A 22,233-nucleotide genomic window follows, 5' to 3' on the forward strand; every position below is an offset into this window, starting at 1 on the left:
GAGAGAGAGAGTACATGTCCCGATACTGCTTTTTTCAACAAGTCTGATCTCTGATTCTGGTGGATCAATTTCTGGCAGCCATTAAATTCTGGACAGAACTGGCATTGGCATAGAGGGCAGCAATGGTTTCCCTCCACCGATCAGAGAGAGCTCTGATCGAACCACCCTCATGGAAGATCACTCGTCTTGTCCCTATCCCCCACCTGGAAATTTTAGGAATGAGCACCCAACAGTAAAAAAAAAAGGTAGAAAAATAAATCTGTCGGGGCAGAGACAGAGGATAGAGGGCTTTAGCATGTCAGCGGTCAACAGTACCTCTCACTTACTGCACCGTAGATGCACTGCAGGTAGACGCACGTAGCGTTTGTGGTGATGCTTCAGCTCCAACATGTTTTGGAGCTTGAAAAACCTCCGTGTCCCAAATTTTTGGAACACTATTAACTCTTTTATTTTCTTTCTTAGAAGCAATCAATCTATTTACATTCAAAAATTAATTTTTTTTTTGTCCTGGGAAGCTGTTGTTTTGTGATTTAATTGGTGTCCTAAGTCAATGATCAGATGAAGTTGTTTTGATGTCTAATTTGGGGTATCATCTATTGTCCTAAGAATATCTTTCTTGGGAAGCTATTGTTTTGTGATTTAATGGGTGATTTGAATCAATGATCAGATAACTAATTTTGCTTCCTGTGAATTAATTTTAAGAGGAAGAGAGGGAAATGACCAAGAGATTGAAGGAAAGAGAAGACCACCAATAAAGGTGGTGGAAATGGTAGGAAGGCGGAAAGAAGAAGAAAAGAGAAAAGGGGAGAGAGAGAGATCACTAGAGAGATAATCAGTGAAGGGAAACTGTTGCTGCCCTCCATGCCAATGCCAGTTCCATCCAGAATTTAATGGCAGCCGGAAGTTGATCCACCAGCATCAAAGATCAAACTCGTTGAAGAAGGCGATATCTGGACGTGTACTCTCTCTCTCTCTCTCTCTCTCTCTCTCCCATTTTCCCTGTTTTATTTTGAAAATTTGAAGAAGAATAAAGGGTAAAATGGCTTTTTTTGTCTTTTTGTTAATGGAATATTAAGGGGCGCTAACGGTAAGGGAAGTATTAGTCAATTGTCAGAAACAATAGAGCTAGCATTAGTCAATTTTCAAACAATAAGGGTACACTTGGTCAATTAGCTAAACCATAAGGGTAGTTTAAGAAATTTACCCATAAAACTATTGGGGCAGGGTTGCTGATGCAAATGGATCAAAAACTTTATACACCAAGATTTGATTTTCTTACATTCAAAGTTGTTTATGGGAATGGAATTGGTATTGATTCCAGTGGGATGGATAGAAAAAAGGATCATACTATAGTTTCATGGATTTAGGTAAACCTATCCTATAGTTTTCATTTTACTAAAACACCCTTATAGTTTACAATCTATTTAATTAATGACCTTTCATTAAGAAGCATTTGTTTTGCCATTTGAAAATAGTAACATGATCACCTAAGCTGAGTTGAAAATGTTCAAGGGCATGAGCTCATGATTGTTTACTCCAAAAGTACCGCTTAACACTTTTTCCTATTGAAAGAAAAAAAAGAATGAGCAAATAGAACTAAAGAGAGTGGTTGCTCGTGTTTTTTTGAAGCAAAAATGGTATTTTCATTTTTATTTTCTTTTGATTGAATTTATTCAAATGGACATTAGTGTCAAAACTGTCCTTTTCCATTGTCATTTAATGGAAGGTTGAATCGTCGATTAAGTAAGTTGAATGTAAACTATAAGGGGTGTTTTAGTAAAACACAAACCATAAGATATATTTAAGTAAATCCGTGAAACTATAGGGGTGTGTTAATAAATGACCCTAGGAAAAAAAAAAAAAAAAGCAAAGAAGTTAATAGGGAAACTCTCACTGGTTGTGTTACAAGAAACATGGAAGGGAAAATTAATGGCATCAAAGCATGCTTTATGCTTATCATCAATGGTCGAAGGAGGAAATGCGTGATACTTTGGAATTTCAAGGTTCAAAGTATTGATATGATACATTGTGTATCGAGCGTATCGTATCAGATCTTTGGGCCCCAATACACCTGTTTACAACAAGTATTTTTATAAAATCCTTTTTATATTTATTAATATAAATATAATTATACTTAAAACTAAGTTTTGAAAAATAAAATAAAATAAAATATATACTAGTTAAAGTACCGATTCACCTCTATCGATACAAAAAGGTGTATCAATACTTTGAACCATGGTAATTTCTTACTACCACAAGATTGCTTTGGAGGAGAGATTGAAGATCACATACCACCTTTGACATTGGGATTGAAATCAAAATATGTGGAATTGGAGTCAGATTCCAAGTTGGTTTAGACAAAAATGAGAATGATTTTTTTCTTTTGCTTTATCAAAATGAGATATGGAATCAGCTGAAATGGGATTTCATTGGGAAGGAGAGGGACCATTTCCTCAAATGTGGATGCATTCTTACAGAAAGCAGGAATGGGATATGAATTCTACCCATACAAACAATTTCTTATTACAGACCACCTATTCCTCTAAACCAAACAAGTCCTAAATTCTAGAGAATTGTCTTTTGTCTCCTTTCATGTATTTCTAGGACCCATGGTTGATTGCATGGAGTCCATATTAACTAAGGCTCTGTTGGTTTGTGGGAAAGTTTGGGCAGGATGAGATGGGAAAGTGTGAAAATTTTATTTTCCACCGCTTGGTTGTGCAAGGGAAAATAGTGGAAATTTTCATTTTCCCATATTTCTTTCCCTAACCAAGTTATGACAATTATACTGATGTATTTTGTTATTGCGCTCATATCATGAATTAATGAAGCGAATTAAGGGTCAAACAGCCAAACTAGTTGACATAATCCAACTTATATATATTTTTAAAATCTTATTTTAACAATATTGATTGTAACCATCACATTTGATACAGACCAATGATGGGCCCACGTAATTTGAATTTCATATGGCAAAGTTATGGCCCCATGCAACAACAGGTAGTAGTCCTTTTTTGCAGCCAATCGACCAGATACTGTACTGTAACTATAACATAGTGTAGGATGATTTAAGCCATTAATTTCTCCTCTTACAAACTCATATCATTAACTCACCACACATTTGATACAGAGAAACTAAATATAAGAGCCAGGAGATCCTAACCAAGGGTCCAAGTTTTGAGGCATTAAATCTACCAAAAGTCCATGCTTCAATTAATTATTATAATTAGGCTCGTTTTAAATTTTAATTTTTCTTTTTATTGGTTAATGCTTTATAATAAATGTTAAAAACAAATATTAAAATTTATATATTTATAAATATTAACAACAATTAAATTGATTTTTTAAAAATTAAGATATACACACCATCCATGCTTTGTGTTTTGGGTGCGTGTCACCCGGTGGGGTGGTGTTTATATACTTCACAATAGATTGCGGTTCCTCCTCTCAAACTAAAATAATCAAAAAATTCAAAAGCAAAATTGCAATTTTCAAATATGTCGAAGCCTACAAGTTGCTTCTCTATCATCCAACTTCAAAACATCAGAGATAAAACACAACTGATATAAAAAGGAAACAAACGAAAGGTCTCTCTCAACAATAACAAAATTTCATCCTAATCTAAATATCTCCAGATCACTCAGTTCATCTATTCAATTTCTGAAGATATAATCATGGATAGGAATTACATAAACAAGTTGGGCCTTGACGCCTTGTATGTGGTTTTAAGCTTCCTGGTTGGAGACCTGTCCTTCTTGAACACCAAGGAGAACTTGATCTTGGCATTGTGGACTCTCTTGTAGCCGAAATGGTGATTGTCTTGATGACCGGGATGCATACTTCTTGATCGTGGTTGGGCTCTTCTCAAAAATCTATAATGAAAAAGACAATGGTCAAGAGAATGCCTATCTAAAACCACAAGCAACTATAAATGGATTGTATGAAACCATGGTTTTTAAAAACGAACTGGTGACCGAATCAGTCAGGGGTCTGGTTGTCGGTTCGAACGGTCCAACCGTTCAACCCGAACAACCGATCCGTTCTGACAAAAAATTAAAAAAAGAATAAAAAGTTAGAAAATGATCAAAACCGTTCGAACGGTTCGAACAATTAACTAGCCGATTCAGTAGTTTGCTGATCAAAATCAACGGTTTTAGGGGAAAAAGCAGTTTTAGAGGAAAACGGAACTGATCAAATGACCGGTTTCTGGTTTTTCCGGTCCGATCTGGCCTGGTTTTAAAAACAGTGTATGAAACAACAAGCTAGATTTAACAAAGAGAAGAAAGAATCTGGCATAATTCAGAATCACTAACAGTAGCAGATAATTTGTTAGTGTTAATTTGTTTTTTCTCATTTAAAAGCCCACTGACCCACTACTATCTCCCTAAAAAAACAAAAAATAAGTTGTTCTATATCTTCACTAAAAGAAATCTCTAGTCATAGAAGAAAGAATCTTGAATGCATGGTTCACAAGATTGGCGAACAGAAAAAAAAAAAAAAAAAAAAAAAAAATCAAAACAAAACTTGGAAATTTACTTCGATTTGGTCTTGAATGCATGGGAGGTCTTCTTCGATTTGGTCTATATAAAAGCCTAGAAGGGCAAAGAGAGGTCATTCAAGGCAGCCATCTCAACTCCAATAAATTACTCGAAAAGCAAAGTATAAAATACATAAAAAGGAAAATATATATCCTAAAAGTAAAAGCTAGAGAAGAAGAAGAGCTTCGATAAAATGCAGTTCGTTTTGGAGGAATTTAGGTAACTAGCAAAAACCAGGATAGAGAAGAGGACGAGAGCTTGAAGTGGGAAATGGAGAGAGTGTGTAGGATTCTTATATATGGATAGTGAATATCTTTCTTGAAAAAAAAAAAAAAAAAGCTAGAGATAGAATCCTTAATACGAGTAGATCTTGAATGCAGTCTTATCGTCGTTCAAAGACACCGAAAAAGTGGCCGGAGAATATGACTCTTGGAATGCCTGGAGGTAGACGGGGAAAGATGAAGGAGTTTCCTCTCTGAATAATTTTTCTCAAATACGTTTTCGATTTTTCCTTTGTCAATGGAGTCGCATTGATTTGGTTCTGGAGGGGTGTGCATTCGGTTTATTCCGTAAAAAACTGAGTCGAATAAATCAAAATTTTAAAAACCGAAATCGAAACCAAAATCAAAATAACTGAATCGAATGGTTTTCAATTATTTTGATTAAAATCGAATTTTAATAATATATACTTTATTTTATATATATATATATATATATATATATATATATATATATATATATATATTATAACATATAATATATATTATGAAATCAAATTTTATTATATTATATATTAATATATAAACATATAATACATAATATATTATTTGTTACATATTATATACTATATCTTATAAAATTTTGTTAATTCGGTTAATTGAATTTTTAATTTTAAAAACTAAAATCGAAAACCGGATTAGCCAAAAATCGAATTAGCCAAACTGATTTAACGAAAAATCAAAAAAATCGAACTGAATAAATCAAAATCGAAATTTTTTATTTGATTTTTTTCTTTTAACCAAATAATGCTCACCGCTAGGTGCGACCCCACGTTCTTATTTTAGGATCGCGTCCAACCCTTTTTCCATCTCATCATAGAATATTCCCCTTTTTTCCATCCTTATCCCACAAACCAAACGTAGTTTAACGAGTCATGCAGGGAAAACTTTACAGATGTCTGTCGAAATTTAAACCGACATTTTTTTTTTCTATCTGATGACGTGCCCAATGTTTTTTAACTACGACCGATGATTGGTACTTCTGAGTCTACACAATAACGACGGTGTTGAGCAGCACACTGTCCGCTAAGACCCCAAACCCAAACCCAAACTTATTGTTTAGGAGGATTCCAGATATCAGAAAAGGAAAAGGAGAAGAATACGCTGAAGAAGAAGAAGAAACGGAGTAGGAATAAAGGAGGAGGAGCGTGCAGTTTCCGGCGATCACAACAAAGTCGGCAGCGACGGTGACATCGACGGTAGCTCCAGGTGTTTATTTTTCATACCTTTATTCTCCCCCCTCCTTTATTTCCTATTTTGAATGGGGAATCAATCACTCCCTCTTCTTTTATACTTATCCTCTTGAGGAGGGAGTCCACTACGCCCTGAAGCCGCATAAACCGTGACATGTCCGCAGCCTATATCTCCGGCAACTCTCATTCCTGGCAGCTCTCACTCTGGCGGTAGTTGACTCGAAACTGAGAGTGGATGTAGGCTGCTCGCATTCTTTTTTCCCTATTTAGGATTCTCGAGTAGAGAGGCTTGGTTTTAAATTGGACTAGAGGAGCAATTTTTTTTTTAATTGAAAGTAATCGAAAAAAAAAAAACAGATTTTTCTATGCTTAGCAGGAAGATGAGAAGAATTACTCTTAAGTTGTTCTTTTAGCAATAAAACAACCCTTATACTTTCATTTGATTTCATTCGACTAGTTGTTTTTACGATAATAGCCTGTGGGAATCTATCATGCTTCGATTTTTTGGTTAATGGGTTTTATAATTCTTGAAAAGATAGGTTGATAAGGTCACGAATCGGAGATGCATAATTCTTCTGCCGGACCCGCTTCCAAGACCAAAGTTGGATCCTCCCATTCCCAACCATCTGAGACATCGTTCAAGCGCAAGCGAGGCGTCTTTCAGAAAGATCGTAAGCAATTGCTTTTGATATACGCACGAATGCTTGTTTAAGATGTAAAATAGCTGTTATTTTAAGTACCGACTATGACTGGTATATGCCTGCCTTTTCTGTTGATGACTTTGTTACAGTGCAACACATGATGTATGGTTTTGGAGACGACCCCAATGTACGTACCTTACTATGTTGCAAATTTTTTATTAGTTGCAGTTAGCCTTTGCTGATCTGATGGCAAGTACTAAGTAGTGGTGTTTGGGCATTGGTTTTACAATAGCTTAGAAGTTACACATTATTGGACATTTTACCGTAATTGTCTTCGAGAAAGCTCTTATTCATCAATTTAATCTTTACATTTTGTCAAATGGCTTCTGGATGTTTCATGGCATTCAATTGAGTGACCTCATATCCAAATTCTCCCCTGTTATGGGTGTTGTTCAATAGAAGATCTAATAGGTGGCTCACTTAGATCTGTTTGTTGTGGCCTTGCATAGGCATCTCAAGAGTTGGGCCTGTCACTTGAAGCCTATTTTAGATTCTGCAGAGAACTGGAGCTTGTTCCAATGCAACAAAGTTAAGAAATTTTCAATGAACTAAAAGTTGAATGTCACCTGTCTAGTAGTTACTTTTCTATTTCAAATTTCTTTAATGGTTTGTGGTTAGTTACAAGTTGAAGGGACTAGATGTGCCAGGGGAAGACCAAAAAGGACTTGGGTGTAAGTAATAAGAAATGATTGAGCACCCATAACTTAAAATGGATAGGGCACTGAACAGAACAGAATGGTGAAACAGGATCTTTTAAGCCAACTCATATAGTTGGGACAAATCTTAGATGATGATGATGAAGCTTGTGGTTAGTTGATTATTACTTCTAAGTTGTCTAGATAAGCAGTCATTTGAGTTAGCATCATAACTGGTCTATATATTCATCTTTTAAGTGATCAATATATTAAGGAATGAAGTTTGATTTGTGTGCAGCTTTCTGAGAGAGGATTTTGCCCCTCCAAGAGGCAAATTAGGACATCTCCCTCAAAGTGGACACTATCTTCTTCCCAATTTTTGTTCGCTTTTCCTTCGTATTTAATTTAGGAATTAGGCATGTTATGTAAAACTACTCGATGAATATATTTTGCCCAAGTGGGAAAATTTTCAGGGTCATTCAAAGAACTTTATAGGAACCACTAAGCTAACAAAAAAAGTGCAAGAGGCTTTGTTTTAGTTGGAGTTTGGTAACTGCTAATTTCATCACTTTGTTGTAGTTTTTTTTTCATTGTTGTTTGAGTTTGCCATACTAACACCCAAAAGAGCCCATTCTGTTTCTGTACAATCAGGCCTTTCTGAATCGAATTACTCTTATGCCCCAATTTCCTTGCAGAGAAAGGTTTTCTTCTTTCAATATTTTCTTTGGCTTCCAAAATGTCCCCTTTATAATTTTTCCAGTGTGGCCAAGGAAAGTGGGCAATTTATATGCATTTTGGACTTCCTAGGTTAGGTAAGACTTGGCATAAAAGATAAGAAAACCTAATAACTGGATGAATTTGGGCAATGAACTAGAATCTCATGTTTATGCAAAAACGGAGTACTAATTACTAGTGCATCAAATGAAGTACATAAAAGGAGTCCCGAAGCACTTTACTATATTATGTAATTTACATGGTTCTTGGTCCCAGTTTGTCGGGGGGGCGGGGGGGTCGCTCCTGGTTCTCTTTCCTTCTGCTCTATTTCTTCCTTCATAGAAAAGCCTTTAGTCCCTTGACTCTATTTGTTTCTCTTTTCCTTTTTTTTCTCTTTCTTTCTCAGCTTTGACTCCCAACTTTTGTTTCCCCCTCGGTGTGTGTGTGTGTGTGTGTGTGTGTATAGAACAATTCAATAAAATTACCTTAATGTGGTAAATAAGTATCTCAAAGGTGTAATAACAAGTTGACAAAAATAAAAGGTAAACATAAAAGAAAGCATGTTATAATCACCTAGACTGATTATGGGCTATGGCCTTCATTCCGTATGTTACCTTATTGTTCCCATGCGATGCCCTAAGTGCATCACCTGCCCAGGCATTGCATATGCAATGCGATTACAAAAATATTTAGGTGATACCGTAGGCATTGTGCAGTCAATGCTGTGACTTCACCAATGTTTTAAAATGCGGAGGCATGACAATAGGCATTCCACCACCCAGAGGCATGGGGCATAGTTCAGAACGCAAGAGGCGTAAATCTCCTTAAGAGGAGGAATAAGAGGGAGGAAGAGAACTTCTCCTTTTCTTTTCTTTTTGTTTTCTTCTTTCTTCCTTCATGCATGAGGTGCATGTGTATGCCTCAGAGGCATCCATGCCTCAAGGCTCAGGGTGTTTTGAATGTCCCTTGCCTGGACATATGCCTCCAAGAGTATGCCTCAAACACCTTTACAAACATTGGACTTCATTGATCTTCTTTCTTTGTTCTAGTATGTTCTGTTGGGATAAGTTCAAATCACCTTGTAAATTGGTCATAAGAATGTTAAGAAAAAAATTACGTAAATATTCATAGCTGTGAAACAATGACATAATATAAGCTGATTAATCAAGGAATAGCATAAATGAATTTCTTTTTCTTTATTAAGTTTATATGAACCATCTAAAGAAAAAGAGTTCATTTATCAGAACATTGATGTGAGAACAGGAAATATTGGCTAGCATGGAAACTAGTCTGATGCATAATAGATTCTGAGCAAGCTTTCCTCTGTATTTTTATTTCAATTGTAGAATGATAATATAATCAAAATCCTTAGTTGGGAATCAACCAGATTCCAACCTACTACATGAATATAACCTGCATGACTTGCATGCAACCATGCTATTTGAAATGTTACATTATAATTATGTTGTATTTTGGGTGTAACATTGCTCAGTTCAGACAATAACATTATTTGGGTTACATCTCTGCAACCAAATGCTTTTGCCACTTTTACAGCCACTTCCTGAAACTGTTACACTTCTGGAGGACATTGTTGTTGAGTATGTCACAGAGTTGGTAAGCACTATCCTACTTTCCTCTTTCTTACAGGCCTTTTTTGAACTTCTCACAATTAGATTGATCAACATCCATGACTTATTATCTTCTGCTGTACTTTTGTAGGTTCATAAAGCCCAAGATATTGCATCTAAGAGGGGGAAGCTTCTGACAGAGGATTTCCTATTTCTAATTCGCAAGGTATCTTCTGCAGACACTGCTTTCACATTACACCATTCTGTAGCCTGTGCAATTGAGACTATATGTGGATAGATCTTGTATGGTAAATGGTGGATATTATGTCTCATCCAAGTTCAATATTATGGATCCTCATAACCACCTCTCGAGTATATGAAAATAAGACCTCATCCAATTCCTTTTTTTACACAATTTGACTGCATGAAGTACCAGGTACCCTTAGAAAACTTTAATTCCTTTGAAAACAAGTTGGGGTTTAGGCTGATTCAGGTCCGGTGTTCAAGTCGGCTTTTTTTGTGAGTTCTGTAATACAGCAAACTAACATCATCTAACTGTACAACCGCACAGGATTTTCCAAAACTTCACCGTTGTACAGAATTATTGTCTATGAATGAGGAACTGAAACAAGCAAGGAAGGCTTTTGAAGTAGATGAAGAGAAGTTGGCAACAGTAGATTGAAACGGGAGAACAGATTGGAATGACAAGGAACAGGATATGACTCTTAGAATGTGGGTTTAAACGTGCGACTGCATCACTATAAATACATTTATAAAATCGATCCATTCATTTGACATTAAAGTAACGTTTTCTTTTTTTTTTTTTTTTGGGTAGAAAGTTGTGTTCTAATAGAATGGGTGATTCACTTCAAGTCATCTCTTCAGTGCTATAAGCCATAAACGTGACATTTCGTAGAAGCTTGAGGGCATTACTTGTATAAATCAATGTTTTCGAACCTCCGTTGACCTGGATGGTCGGACTCAATACATACCAGCTTATGCATGTTGTGCCAATGGTTTTCTGATATGCCACCCCTCCAGGGGTTGTATCGGGTCAGACTATAGTTCAGAGGGTAATTGGGCTTTAAACCGACCCCTCTGAACTGGTTTTGAAAAAAATAAATAAATAAAACTTAAAAAAAAGTATCAATACAGGTCGATATGCCCTGTATCGATACTTTGAACATTGGTTGGGTTGTTCGGTCTGGGAACTATCCAGGCAACCGGTTCTGTTTTATCTCAAATCTGGTTCCTGGCCAAAAACTGTTAAGTTGGTCAGTGACATGTCAAATTGTTGACTCGTTCAATGGTTGTTGACTGTTTTTATTTTAATTATTTTTTATGTTTTTTTTTCATTGGAATGGGTTATGTATGCTTGAACTGTTGACCCAGAAAACAGTGGCTAGAATAGTTCCAGTTCTGGATCGGTTTTTAAAACCTTGGTATAATCAAAATTGATGTACCAATAATATTCTTTCTTGCTGATGCCCGGCCGATATGTTTGCATATACCCCAGGGCCCATCCCTAAATAAACACCGTTGTCACACCACTGAAGTAACAGAAAAATTCTTGACATAGTTCATAGTTTGTGGGTCTGTGCAAACGAATGGCTTCTCAGTTTCACTTTCAATCGAGAAGCGTCAAGGTTTCACCTCATGGTCATGGATATGATCTTATTTGTGCGGGGTTTTATAGTCCAAATCAGTGTTTTTGAACTGCCGTTGACCCGAATGGTCGGACTGTACAATCCAGGACCGTTCAGACAACCAGTTTCATTTTACTCGACAGATATGATTGCAGAACTGCAGTGCAATTTCATTTGCATTGGCGCAGCGAGTATAGGAGTGCAAGTTCTGGCGCACTTTTGTGAGCCAATTGCTAATGTCAACTATTGAATGACCCGAATTAAGACATGGGATATTCCCAAGAATTAATTTATATGAAATACTTGCCCAATTTTGTCTCACCTGTTAGATCACATCTGATGGCAGCACTGGAGGAGGTTGCAGTAGAAGCAATTACAACAACTATTTGTGTGTACAGAATAGCTTCTCTTTTTCAATCACACGACCTGTCTTACACTTTGCTTTGTTCTTATTTGGTGCTTTAGCTGTCTATTCATCCACTGCTGTTTATAAACAGAACGAATACTGCTTTTTCATATTGTTTTAACGAAGTTAAGATGGGTTCCATCTTCCATGATTGGGATTTGGGACTACTTCTTCACTTCAGCTTCCTGGTTTGTAGTTATATACTCTACCTGCATGAAGACGGAATTACTGATAAAACGAATTTGGATTAGCTGAATCCTTTACCTGTGTACCAGCAGGATGTGGGATCAGAGAAAGGTTTGGCTAGATGCCGTGGCTGTTCAGCAGGCTGTGGAACCAATGATAAGGTTTTATGTCAGAATTTAAATGCATGAGGCCTTCACTTTTTACAGTGCGGCCCATGAATTTATTATTGACGTAGAATCACCATCATTGGTTCCACGACCTGCTGAACAGCCATAACATTCAGCTAATCCGAATTCGTGGGATCAATGCCAATGCTCCACACTATTGATAAAATACATAGGGCCCATACATAGAAGAATTCACATTTGTGCCCTATATGCACATCTCAACATGCATTGGGAACATTTTCTGTCCTTATTATCGGGAGATGTTCCCAATACATGGTTGGGATGTGCTGTCAGGCGCTTGTAGGGCACAGATGTGAATTTCACTGAGAGGTTGGATGGTTGTAAAACTCGTGTATTTTATGGCTAATTGTGAAGTGTTATAAATCAGTGATTAGAAAGTTTACATATTAATCGATTTAATGGAAAACTGATTAAATGCAAACGGCGATGGGTGTTTGGTCTAGTGGTATGATTCTCGCTTCGGGTGCGAGAGGTCGCGAGTTCGATTCTCGCAACACCCCAAATAAATTTCTTAGACTTTTTTCTTTTGAATAATAAAAAAATACTCCATTAAACCCGAAAGTTAGATATCAATTTATTTTTAAGGAGTTGAGTTCTTTTTTTAGTAATATTTAAAGGAGTAGAGTTGAATGAACCCAGCTCAGTCATTACACACCCATCTTAAAATAACTACTTCACAAAATCATGAAGAACCATTGAAGTGTGACCCACTACCACCCTGAGACTTTAGAGATTAAGTGATTGAGATAAATTGACACATATGAATAGATATACTAATATACATTCATGAATGCCATATACGGGTTTGCCTTTGGGTCAAGTTGCCCAAGGCCTCAATCCTAACCCGGACCTTTGACAGCCATACTGTTTTATCGTTATTTATAAGAATTTAGACTCTTGCAATTTTGAAACAAACCTTCCACGGTGGTCTGTGCAAATTGGATGCCTGACTTAAAAATATTCAAGCACGATGTTCAGGTTTTCAGATTAGGCGTATTCAAATTTTAAGAAATGTTCTACGTGAACTTGTTGAGTTGCATTTGTAACAAGTCCGAATCCCCAATAGGGAATTCTTCTTCTTCTTAATGATAAGCCTGAATCTCTCGTAGAGGCCACTGAGTTGGTTGTTGAGGGAATCAAATCAGCATCTATGCTGGAATCAAATCACCCCTAATTTTCTAGAGATTAATTGAATGTACATCGTTGCTTGCTACTATAATTTACATTCCTTTAAGGCTTCATTCACTTTTCAGGAAGTTACTTATTCGGGTGGGTAAGTTTTTTTTTTCTTTGGAAACACTTACTACCCGAGTAAATGCACTTATCCATGTTCTTTTATTTTCCATTGTTGCTACTAAATACGGAGTTATGGACAACAATGTAATTTCTGGGCAAAGACTCTGATGGTCAAATTAGCCGAGGGTTGTGAGGGTTCAGACCAAGTAAGATAGGAAACTTAGAGCTCAAGTCTATATGTCTTTACCTCAACGTAGGAGCCCCTTTTATAACCGGAGCTCCCTTAAAATAAGGGTAGTTGGGAGCGGGTGGCAGCGGTTGGTAGTGGTTGATGATAGATGGTTAGGATGCATCCGGCCGACGCCATGTGTCAGGATCCACAGATGGCTAAGATGCATCCTACCGACACCATGTGTCAAGATCGCAGGTCAGTCAAATACCCTTACATCACTTGCCCCCCACTCTCGAGGTCAGTTGACGGGTTGTGTCAAGGCCTCGGCTTTAGCCAAATAGTATAGTAGATTCATGTGGAGGCATCTGCCTCAATGCGGAACTCTTCTCAACAACTCTGCAGCACCTGCTCCTCCGTTCATCCTTCACACCTATGAAGGATCACTTCAAGTCGAGGGTGTGTGACAGTGGCCCATACGGGTATAGGCTACCCACATGCATCACTTGTGCCCCGCATGAATGCTGACGCCATCCATCATAGGTTCGTACATAAGACGGGCACCAGGGTCGATTGATTGAGGTCGTGCACAAGACGACACGGGGGTCCAATTTGGCGCATCCTTGAGTTGAAGTTGACCGGCGAACCGGCCCCGTCTCCCGAGGTCAATGCCACATGGAACCCGTCGGTTCAAGATGTAAGGTCAATCAATCTGTGGCCATTGGATCAATTGAATCTAGGTTGTATGTTTTCCATTAAATAGGGAGGCTGGCTGAGCGAGACTTCACCATTTGCTTGAAACCTTGAGTCTTGGAGCTACTGAGGACATCTCAGCTTTCCACAACCAACTCCTTAGACTTCCTTTCGTTAACATCTTTAGGTAAAGAACCTTTCTCTTCAACATGTCGACATTGGACTCTGGCTATGAAGCCTACAACCTTCATGATTGGAGTACTCCCAACAACACTCCTAATAGCGATCAGAGCGACAGCAGTGACTCTAAGAGCTCCTCTAAAACGTCCAACGTCTAGGTATTTACAGAGAGGGTCGAGTGTCGCGAGGCCAAGCACGACTAGCAGAGTGCAAACTCTGCTAATAAGAGTACCAGTTCCACGCGGCCAAGGGCCAACACCATAGGAAGTGTTCTTGCGCTTCCTGAAGTGGTGGATGCGGAAGAGGTCGAGGAGCAGGTCAAGGCTAAGTGACGAGGCATGACGCTGGGGAGTTATCCCCACTCTGACATAAACAACATTCTCGACAAGGAGTAAGTTAGGGCTTTGGCCGAAAAGTACTACATTCCAGGGGACTATAGTATTAGCACCCAATTTTTGCTCGGTCCCTTCACCCTACCTCTTTATACCCTCCTCTTAGACCCCAAAAGCTCAGAAACACAACCAGATCAACTAGAGACTTCCCAAAACCCGGAAAACCCTCCTATCACACAATCCATAAGACAAATAAGAACCTTGAGATCAATATCAACATCCGATCAGACATCATCGCTAGACTTTGAAAACTACAAGTTAGTTATACATCAATTTTCATTACTAAATTGCAAAGATACATCATTTATCATGCTAACATCCTTTCTAACGACCCCGATCTATGTGATATTCAAATTCCAACTCCCCAAAATCAAATCCAACACACTCATCACCTCAAGATCATTAGGAAACAATCAACTAGTAAATCCCAACACAAATCTATGATATCCAACCACAAAAACATTAAGATCACATTTTGATGGCCCTGAATGATTACCAAGATTAACCATATCTCTCTTAGATCAGAACCATCCACTTGACTCATCACCCTAATCCATGCCTATCTATTAAATTGTAGCTCAAAATTCCCCATTTGACCCATCATCAAGCCTAGATCCTATTTCAACAAATCCTATTAATTAGAGCTTACCATCCGCCATTCCAAATTTGTAAGACTAATCAGACCTTACCACTGTGTTCGGAGACCCAAAAAACCCAGCACGACAAATTTCACAACCAAACACCTCCATTTGACCATTGAAAAAGTAAGATTCCATTTCGAACCCTTTCATTAATTGGAAAATCGGAAGCTAAGACCATGAGCTGCACTAAAACAATCAATCTACACCTCTAATCAAATATTCATCACTTCCATTAGATTTAGGACGTTTAAAAATGTCAACCCACCAAAGTTCATCCCAAAATTCCCCCGATTGAACCTTCATCAAACAATGGTTCTATTTCAGCAAATCTCATTGACCCAAACTTGTCAACCATAGATCTCAATCAGACTTCACCGTCGTGTTCAAGGACCTGAAAAACCCCAACACACCAAATTTCATGACCAGATTCATCTGTTTGACCATTAAACTAGAGATATACCATTTTGATGCACTTGATTGAACCACCACATCAGCTGTCCAACCTAGAACCTTAAGAGGGTAGGGAGTGACATCAGCTCCTTACTTAACCCCATTGAAACACTTGTACGAATCAAACAGAGCCTAATAGACCCAAAAAGCACGAAATGCCAAACATACCCTTACTCAAGACCAAGAAAAGACAAAATAACTTTTAAAAATTCATCAAATTTACATTTTTTCTACTATCAGCCCCAAATACGGGGCTACAATGTCTTGCACGTCCCAAGCTCTCATTGGTCACACAAAACTTATGAAAACCACCCCCAAATCAAAGAAAATGCCTCACCAAACAAGAAAACTTGACTGGGCACCTATTTCTTTGCCTATTTATGGGAAAAATCTCTATGGAATCCTAACCACTATAGCTAAGTGAATTCAGACTTGACCCCCTCCCATTCTCTATAAATACTCATCTAATTTGAGCTCAAGGGAGGGGGACAGAAGGAATGAAAGCTGAGAGGTGTCCCTAGAGAAAGAAAGAGACTGAAGGGGGACAAATTTCCAACTTCTATAAACATTCAGTCTGGCTTAAGTCCTGAAATCCTAGAAGCCAAGCTTAAGTCCCATCCCCTATCTTCCAAACTTAATACCATAAACATTCAGCCTGGCTCCTGCCTTACTCAAGTTCCATTTGAAGTCCTCCAAACTACTGGAAAACTTTTGACAATGTGCACATGAAAGGTAAGTCTTTTTTAGTTTTTCTGTGTTGCTTGAGGTTCTGAAATGTTGGAGAACTATTGCTTACATATTCTTCTTAACTGAGAATAGAGGCAAAGAGGCAAAGGTCGTAGGGAAATCAATACCTAAGTCCCAATAACATCACCTCAAAATCGGTCTTAGGAGAAATTGAAAGCATGTTCCTCCGGATTTGAGAAATTCTTGCAACCATTTCTGCTTTTCCCCAAAAGAAATTAAACCTGGACAACTCCTGTATTAGGCTACTACAATAGATTGGAGAGAGGGGTGCCTAATACCTTCCCTCTCGCAATCCTTAGAAGCTAAAATCTCTTGGTCGTATGCCTTTCCCATGGAAAACGGAGTCACTAAATGGGTAGTGACTCCAACTCTTTGAACCGGCCATGAGGTTCCCAAAGCTCACATATAGGATTAGAGTCCCCTACATTGGTGACAAGTTGTGGCACGCCCCTAAAGGGGAGGTGTGTATCCACAAGCATTACCTTCACTTTGGATTGAGGTTTCCCATACACCCCCTAACTTTTGAGATCTTAAACCACTATAAGCTCACCTTCAACTAGCTCGCTCCCAATGCCATTAGGATTATAGTGGCAATGTTGGTGATGGCCCATCTCCAAAATGTATCTGTCACTCTAAACATATTTCGGAGTTTGTTCACATTGAGGAAGCATTCCAATAGGGAAGGCTTGTGGTATTTCCAAGGTTGACGAGGGAATGTGGTGGACAACCCGTCATCTATTCACAATTGGAAGAAGAAATTCTTCTTTGTTAGTTGCCCCCAAGGCTGGTCCTTTCGGTTTGATTGGAGGAGCCTAGATACACTGACCAAAAGGATTATGCCATGCAATAGTGATGAGGAGAAGGTCATGATGAATTGGCTTCATCTGGGCGGGATGATTCATGTCGGACCATTGGTGAAAGAGGAGGCCTTGGTGATGACCAGCCTTAGTCCTACCCCCCTCGATATGGACACTCCCATTGTTTACCAATTGTGACATTACTTGAATCTCATTGTTGTTTTTCTAACTTGTTTGTTTCTCTTGTTGGTAGAAATGGAGAACAACATGAAAGCTATGTTGCTAGCAAAGACGGCCACAAAGTCCTGAAAGGAATTGATCGAAGGGACGCTGCAGAGGTAGAACAAGGAGAACCCACCTCGATCGAGGGGTGACACCGATGCCTGAAGGATGAAAGCAATCGGTCGCGGGTTGGTGCTGAGGCCAGAAGGATGAAAGTAGTCAGCCGAAGGTGTCTACGATCAATGGGCTTCAAAGAATGTCTCTATAAAGGATCGTCGGGCCAATGGCATTTCTAGAGGATCACAGACGATGGTTACTCATTCTTCGAGCCCCTTAGAGGATGAGTCGTTATTACAGCATCGGATGTTATGCCCGATCTGGAACGTCAGGGAGGGGGACAACCTAAGCAATGTAGAAGTCAACCATCATCTGGTGGTCGGCATGATTCCATTTGGGATCGCCAATCCAAGACCCAACATTCCACCCAAGCCATACAGGACACACTATTGGACAAGATAGCCAAGGTAGGAAGAGATTTTGTTTCCTTGGTAATGCTACTTTCTCCCTTAGTTAAAACTTTCCACCTAATGCGAAGTAATTCTTCTTTTGCAGGTGTCTTCTTGCGGAATGGGCCTCTGCGACAAAGTGGAGGTCTTGGTATAATAGTTGTGCCAATCGCAAAAGGAAACCAAGCATCTAAGGCATCAGCTGGACAAGGTGCAGGCTGCCCAAGAGGCTACCAATGGGAAGGCTCATGAGGAGTATAAGTGTTGAAAGAAACTTGAGGCCAAGGTGACGGTGAAGAGGGATCAGTTAAGGTCTATAAAGTCCATGTTGGAGTCCATGGAGCCAAAGCTTCAAGAGGTGTCTTCTCAGACTGTGGAGGAGTATAAGGCCTCGGTGGAGCACAAGGACTTAGTGAAGTTCGCCTCCAGAGTCTATTGGAGGGGTATGAGGATTGTAGAGTTCATGTGTCAAAGTTCTTCCCAACCTTCAATGTTAATCAGTTGCATCCCTTCAGCGAGAACCCATAGGAGGTTGATGTGGACTCTTCAAGTGAACCCAACTCATTATAAAAGGGGGGATGGGATGAGAGGAACAGATCCCCTTGGAAGAAGAGAGCAAGTTCTTTTACAAGAAAAAAAAAGATAAAAAATAAGAAAAGGAAAGGAGAAGATAGAAGGATTTGAAAGAAGTCTAGCTCTCGCATTGTTGTTAAAGTTTCAAGTTAAATGTTGTTAGCCACGTGCATGTCAAGAGGCATGCTAAACTGAGATCATTATCTCCATCTCCAGTTCTCTCTTCGGCTTCCCCCCTTCGGCTCCTCAATTCTACTCCATTAGCTCTGTTTCTTTTGACAAGAAAAGGGAAGGGATGGCTGCATCCAGATGAAGGAAGGAAGAACTAGAACTTCATCTTTTCATCCATCGAAGACTAAAAGCTACTACAACTCCTTGCTACACCAATTGGGGACTGGATTTCGATCTTCAAATTATCAGACAAAAATCGTTTGTCAATTTACCACAAAAATCAAAATCTTTTGTCAAATTCTTGCAACCAAGGAATCTCCCATCAAGTTGCCACATCCAAAAGAAAAAAAAAAATGTTACATGTAAAGGTATTCCGTTCTCATTCTAATAGCTAATTGATCGTGAGAAAAATTTTGTTGGTTGTTACTTGTTTCTCATAATCACAATTTATTGTGGTGAGTTTGGATTTTGTCCAAGACAAAAGAATCAGAGGGTGTTTGTCAACAAAAGAAGAAAAAAAAAGTTGTAATCCCACTTACATTTAAAAAAAATGAATTAAATCTCTTTAATTTTGTCTTCATTCTTTTTGTGCTCCAAATTTAGCACGAAATTTGTGTCAACAAATTTATGGCACACCTAGTGAGACCTCTCATCTCTCAAATCAGCACTTCAATTTTTTGCTAACGATTTGGACACATAACTACAAAGAAAACCATTTCAAGCATCACCGGGAACAAGAAAAATGCCACATATAGCTCAAGCTCATCCAGCTCAAGTGCATTTTTAGCCTCCAACTACAAAAGGCCAACAACCTGCCTTATGACAAGGTATGGGGATTCACAACTGGTTGCACCTCTCGCTTTCTATGGAACTCATAGGGTCCCTTCAAAAGTCTGAAATGCTAAAAGGGGACCTTCAGCAAAGGACGCTAATACGAAAGGGGTAGCCCCAACGATCGTCATAACAAATCCACTTGAACATCCAAGTGGAGGAATGCCCATGTCGGATGCGAAATTGAGCACCGGCTCAAGGTCCAACTCCTATCCCAACTCTCATAAGACCGGAGGGTATGATTACATGCAAACTCGCTCCTACACTTTAGTAGCACCTATCTTGATGGCAGTAGCTATTACAGTGGAAGAACAAATTGTTGAGATGGCTGCGGCCATCGCTAAGTTAACAAAGACGGTGGAAGAGGACCTTCAAATTGCTTCTCTCATTAACCAAATGGAACAAATGCAAACAATGGCATCTAGCTAAGGGCCTTCACACCAACCAGGGTTCACCCCGCAAGTAGACCCTCCCCGAAAGGAGTTGTCAGAATGTACTAACATACAGGACGCCCAACATGCTTCGGTTGCCTCCCTCTCAATACAACAACTCCAAAACATGATAACTGACATGATACGTGCTCAGTATAGAGGTGTCTCACAATCATCCTCGGTGTATACTAAGCCATATACTTAGCACATTGATCATATGCTTATGCCATTAGGGCACCAACCCCTGAAGCTTCAACAATTTGATAGGAAAGGTAACCTTAGGCAACATATTACACACTTCATAGAGAGATGCAACAATGCCAGAACTTTCGTTGATTTGATGGTAAAGCAATTCATATGATCTCTATGAGGAAATGCTTTTGACTAGTACACCAACCTCCCTTCTGGATCAATCGATAGTTGGAATCAATTAGAAAAAGAGTTCTTGGATTGCTTCAACAGTACTCGATGCACTATAAGCATGTGCAAACACACTACCACAAAACAAAGAAAAAATGAATCAATTGTTGACTATATCGATAGGTGGAAAAATCTCTATCTTAAATGTTGAGACAAGCTCTCAAAGTTTTCAGCCATTGATACTTAAATTCAAGGCATATGTTGGGGTTTGCATTACATCCTCAAGGGAATAAAACCTTGAACATTTGAGGAATTGGCCAACCACACCCATGATATGGAACTTAGCTTGGCTATCTTTGAAGAACATCACCTGGATGATTTCCAAAAGGAAAAGAAAGATGGTGAAAATGAGAAAATTGTCTAGGCTGATGCAAGTTCTAACAACATCAATAGTCCTTCTCAAGGTTATTGGAAAGAAAAAAAAGCAAGAAATAAATGAAATCAAATATTCAGCAAGAGAAAAAAAATCCAAAGCTCACTTTTAAGGAATTGGAAGCGAAGGTGTATCCATTCCCTGACTCATATGTCCCATAAATGTTGGATGCCCTTCTAACCGAAAAGCTTATAGAGCTTCCTAATATTAAATGCACAGAAAAAGGGAAAATTGATCATCCAAAGTATTGTCGTTACTATCGGGTAATTAGCCACCCAATCAAAAAATGTCTTGTTAAGATAAGATAATGCAATTGGCTGAGTCAAGAGTGATCGAACTAGATCCAAGTGAGGATATAGCGGCCACCAACATGACAATTGTTACATTTGGATCCCTTGAACCTAAAGCTCTCCAATGCCCTCACAGTTCTATCATCTATGAACTTACACCGGGGCCATCACTATATCAAACACAAATCCCCAATGACCCTTCTACTTGTTTCCATACACTAAGGGCAATACTAAATTGAACACAAGAACAAGCCTTAAGTCCCAAGGAAATTCCTTTACCCTAGTCCACCACATCACTCTAAAAAGGTGATTGGACCATCATTACATGACGAGAATGTCATGTGACACGCCAGTCCCCTCTAATTTGTGAGCAATTAAAAGGAGGTTTCGGTCACAAAAACCTCTTGAAAACAATAAGAGACAAGGCAAGTACACTGCTACCTAAACACTACGAGGGGAAACTAATGAAATTTTGAAACAAGTCCCCCGACTCCCAATTACTCTACAAGAGTACATACAAAAGGAATTCTTTTCTAGAGGATGTGTAGTTGTATATACAATCACATGTTATGCGAAAAGAAAATGAGTCAAATTAATCAAAATTCACTCCTGGATATGAGCCTAAACTATTTATGCTCCTAGATATGAGCATAAACTATCTATGCTCCCAAATACGAGCTTAAACTATCTATTAGAAAACAAAAAAAAACTCTCAATTCGCTCCTAGATATGAGCCTAAACTATCTATGCTCCTAAATACGAGCTTAAACTATCTACAAGACTCTAGGGCATGAATATAAACTGCTTTACACAGAGTTTGCTATTGGATACGAGCACAAACTATATACGAGACTTCTGAATATGAGTATAAACTACTCAACTTCTTAAACAACTCAATGTTTGCTCCCAAATACGAGCTATTTACAAGACTCCTCAAGTATGAGTATAAACTATTCAATTTCCAAAATAACTCAAAATATGCACTCAGACACAAGCCTAAACTATCCATTAAGCACTCCTAGATAAGAGCCTAAACTATCTACAAAGCTCCAAATCAC

The 22,233-nt window shown here is 38.6% G+C and overlaps 1 protein-coding gene and 1 non-coding gene across 3 annotated transcripts; both read left to right on the forward strand.

Annotated features, from left to right (window-relative positions):
- Positions 1-5,691: 5,691 nt before the first annotated feature.
- LOC148861349 (transcription initiation factor TFIID subunit 13-like) lies at positions 5,692-10,641 on the forward strand. Of its 2 annotated transcripts, none has more exons than XM_088984195.1 (6): positions 5,692-6,025; positions 6,549-6,680; positions 6,800-6,837; positions 9,614-9,673; positions 9,779-9,853; positions 10,199-10,641. In XM_088984195.1, the coding sequence occupies exons 2-6, from the start codon at positions 6,572-6,574 to the stop codon at positions 10,307-10,309; spliced, it is 393 nt and encodes a 130-aa protein (XP_088840321.1). In that variant the 5' UTR covers positions 5,692-6,025; positions 6,549-6,571; the 3' UTR covers positions 10,310-10,641. The 2 variants fall into 2 exon arrangements, with proteins under 2 accessions (XP_088840321.1, XP_088840322.1); XM_088984196.1 differs by having other exon boundaries at positions 5,801-6,025; positions 6,545-6,680.
- A 1,840-nt stretch (positions 10,642-12,481) lies between these two features.
- TRNAP-CGG (transfer RNA proline (anticodon CGG)) lies at positions 12,482-12,553 on the forward strand. The gene has a single exon. It is a non-coding gene; the product is annotated as a tRNA-Pro (tRNA).
- Positions 12,554-22,233: the final 9,680 nt, after the last annotated feature.

The sequence above is a fragment of the Nelumbo lutea genome, chromosome 4, assembly GCF_056320005.1.
Source record: "Nelumbo lutea isolate HS-2025 chromosome 4, American lotus-T2T, whole genome shotgun sequence".
Classification (NCBI taxonomy): Eukaryota; Viridiplantae; Streptophyta; class Magnoliopsida; order Proteales; family Nelumbonaceae; genus Nelumbo; species Nelumbo lutea.

What these genes read in the sequence shown, in the direction of transcription:
- LOC148861349 (XM_088984195.1), top strand. Translation starts at nt 6,572, where the DNA reads ATGCATAATTCTTCTGCCGGACCCGCTTCCAAGACCAAAGTTGGATCC. An exon ending in AGGCGTCTTTCAGAAAGATC is followed by an intron (nt 6,681 to 6,799) that starts GTAAGCAATTGC and finishes ACTTTGTTACAG; the next exon opens with TGCAACACATGATGTATGGT. An exon ending in GTTTTGGAGACGACCCCAAT is followed by an intron (nt 6,838 to 9,613) that starts GTACGTACCTTA and finishes CCACTTTTACAG; the next exon opens with CCACTTCCTGAAACTGTTAC.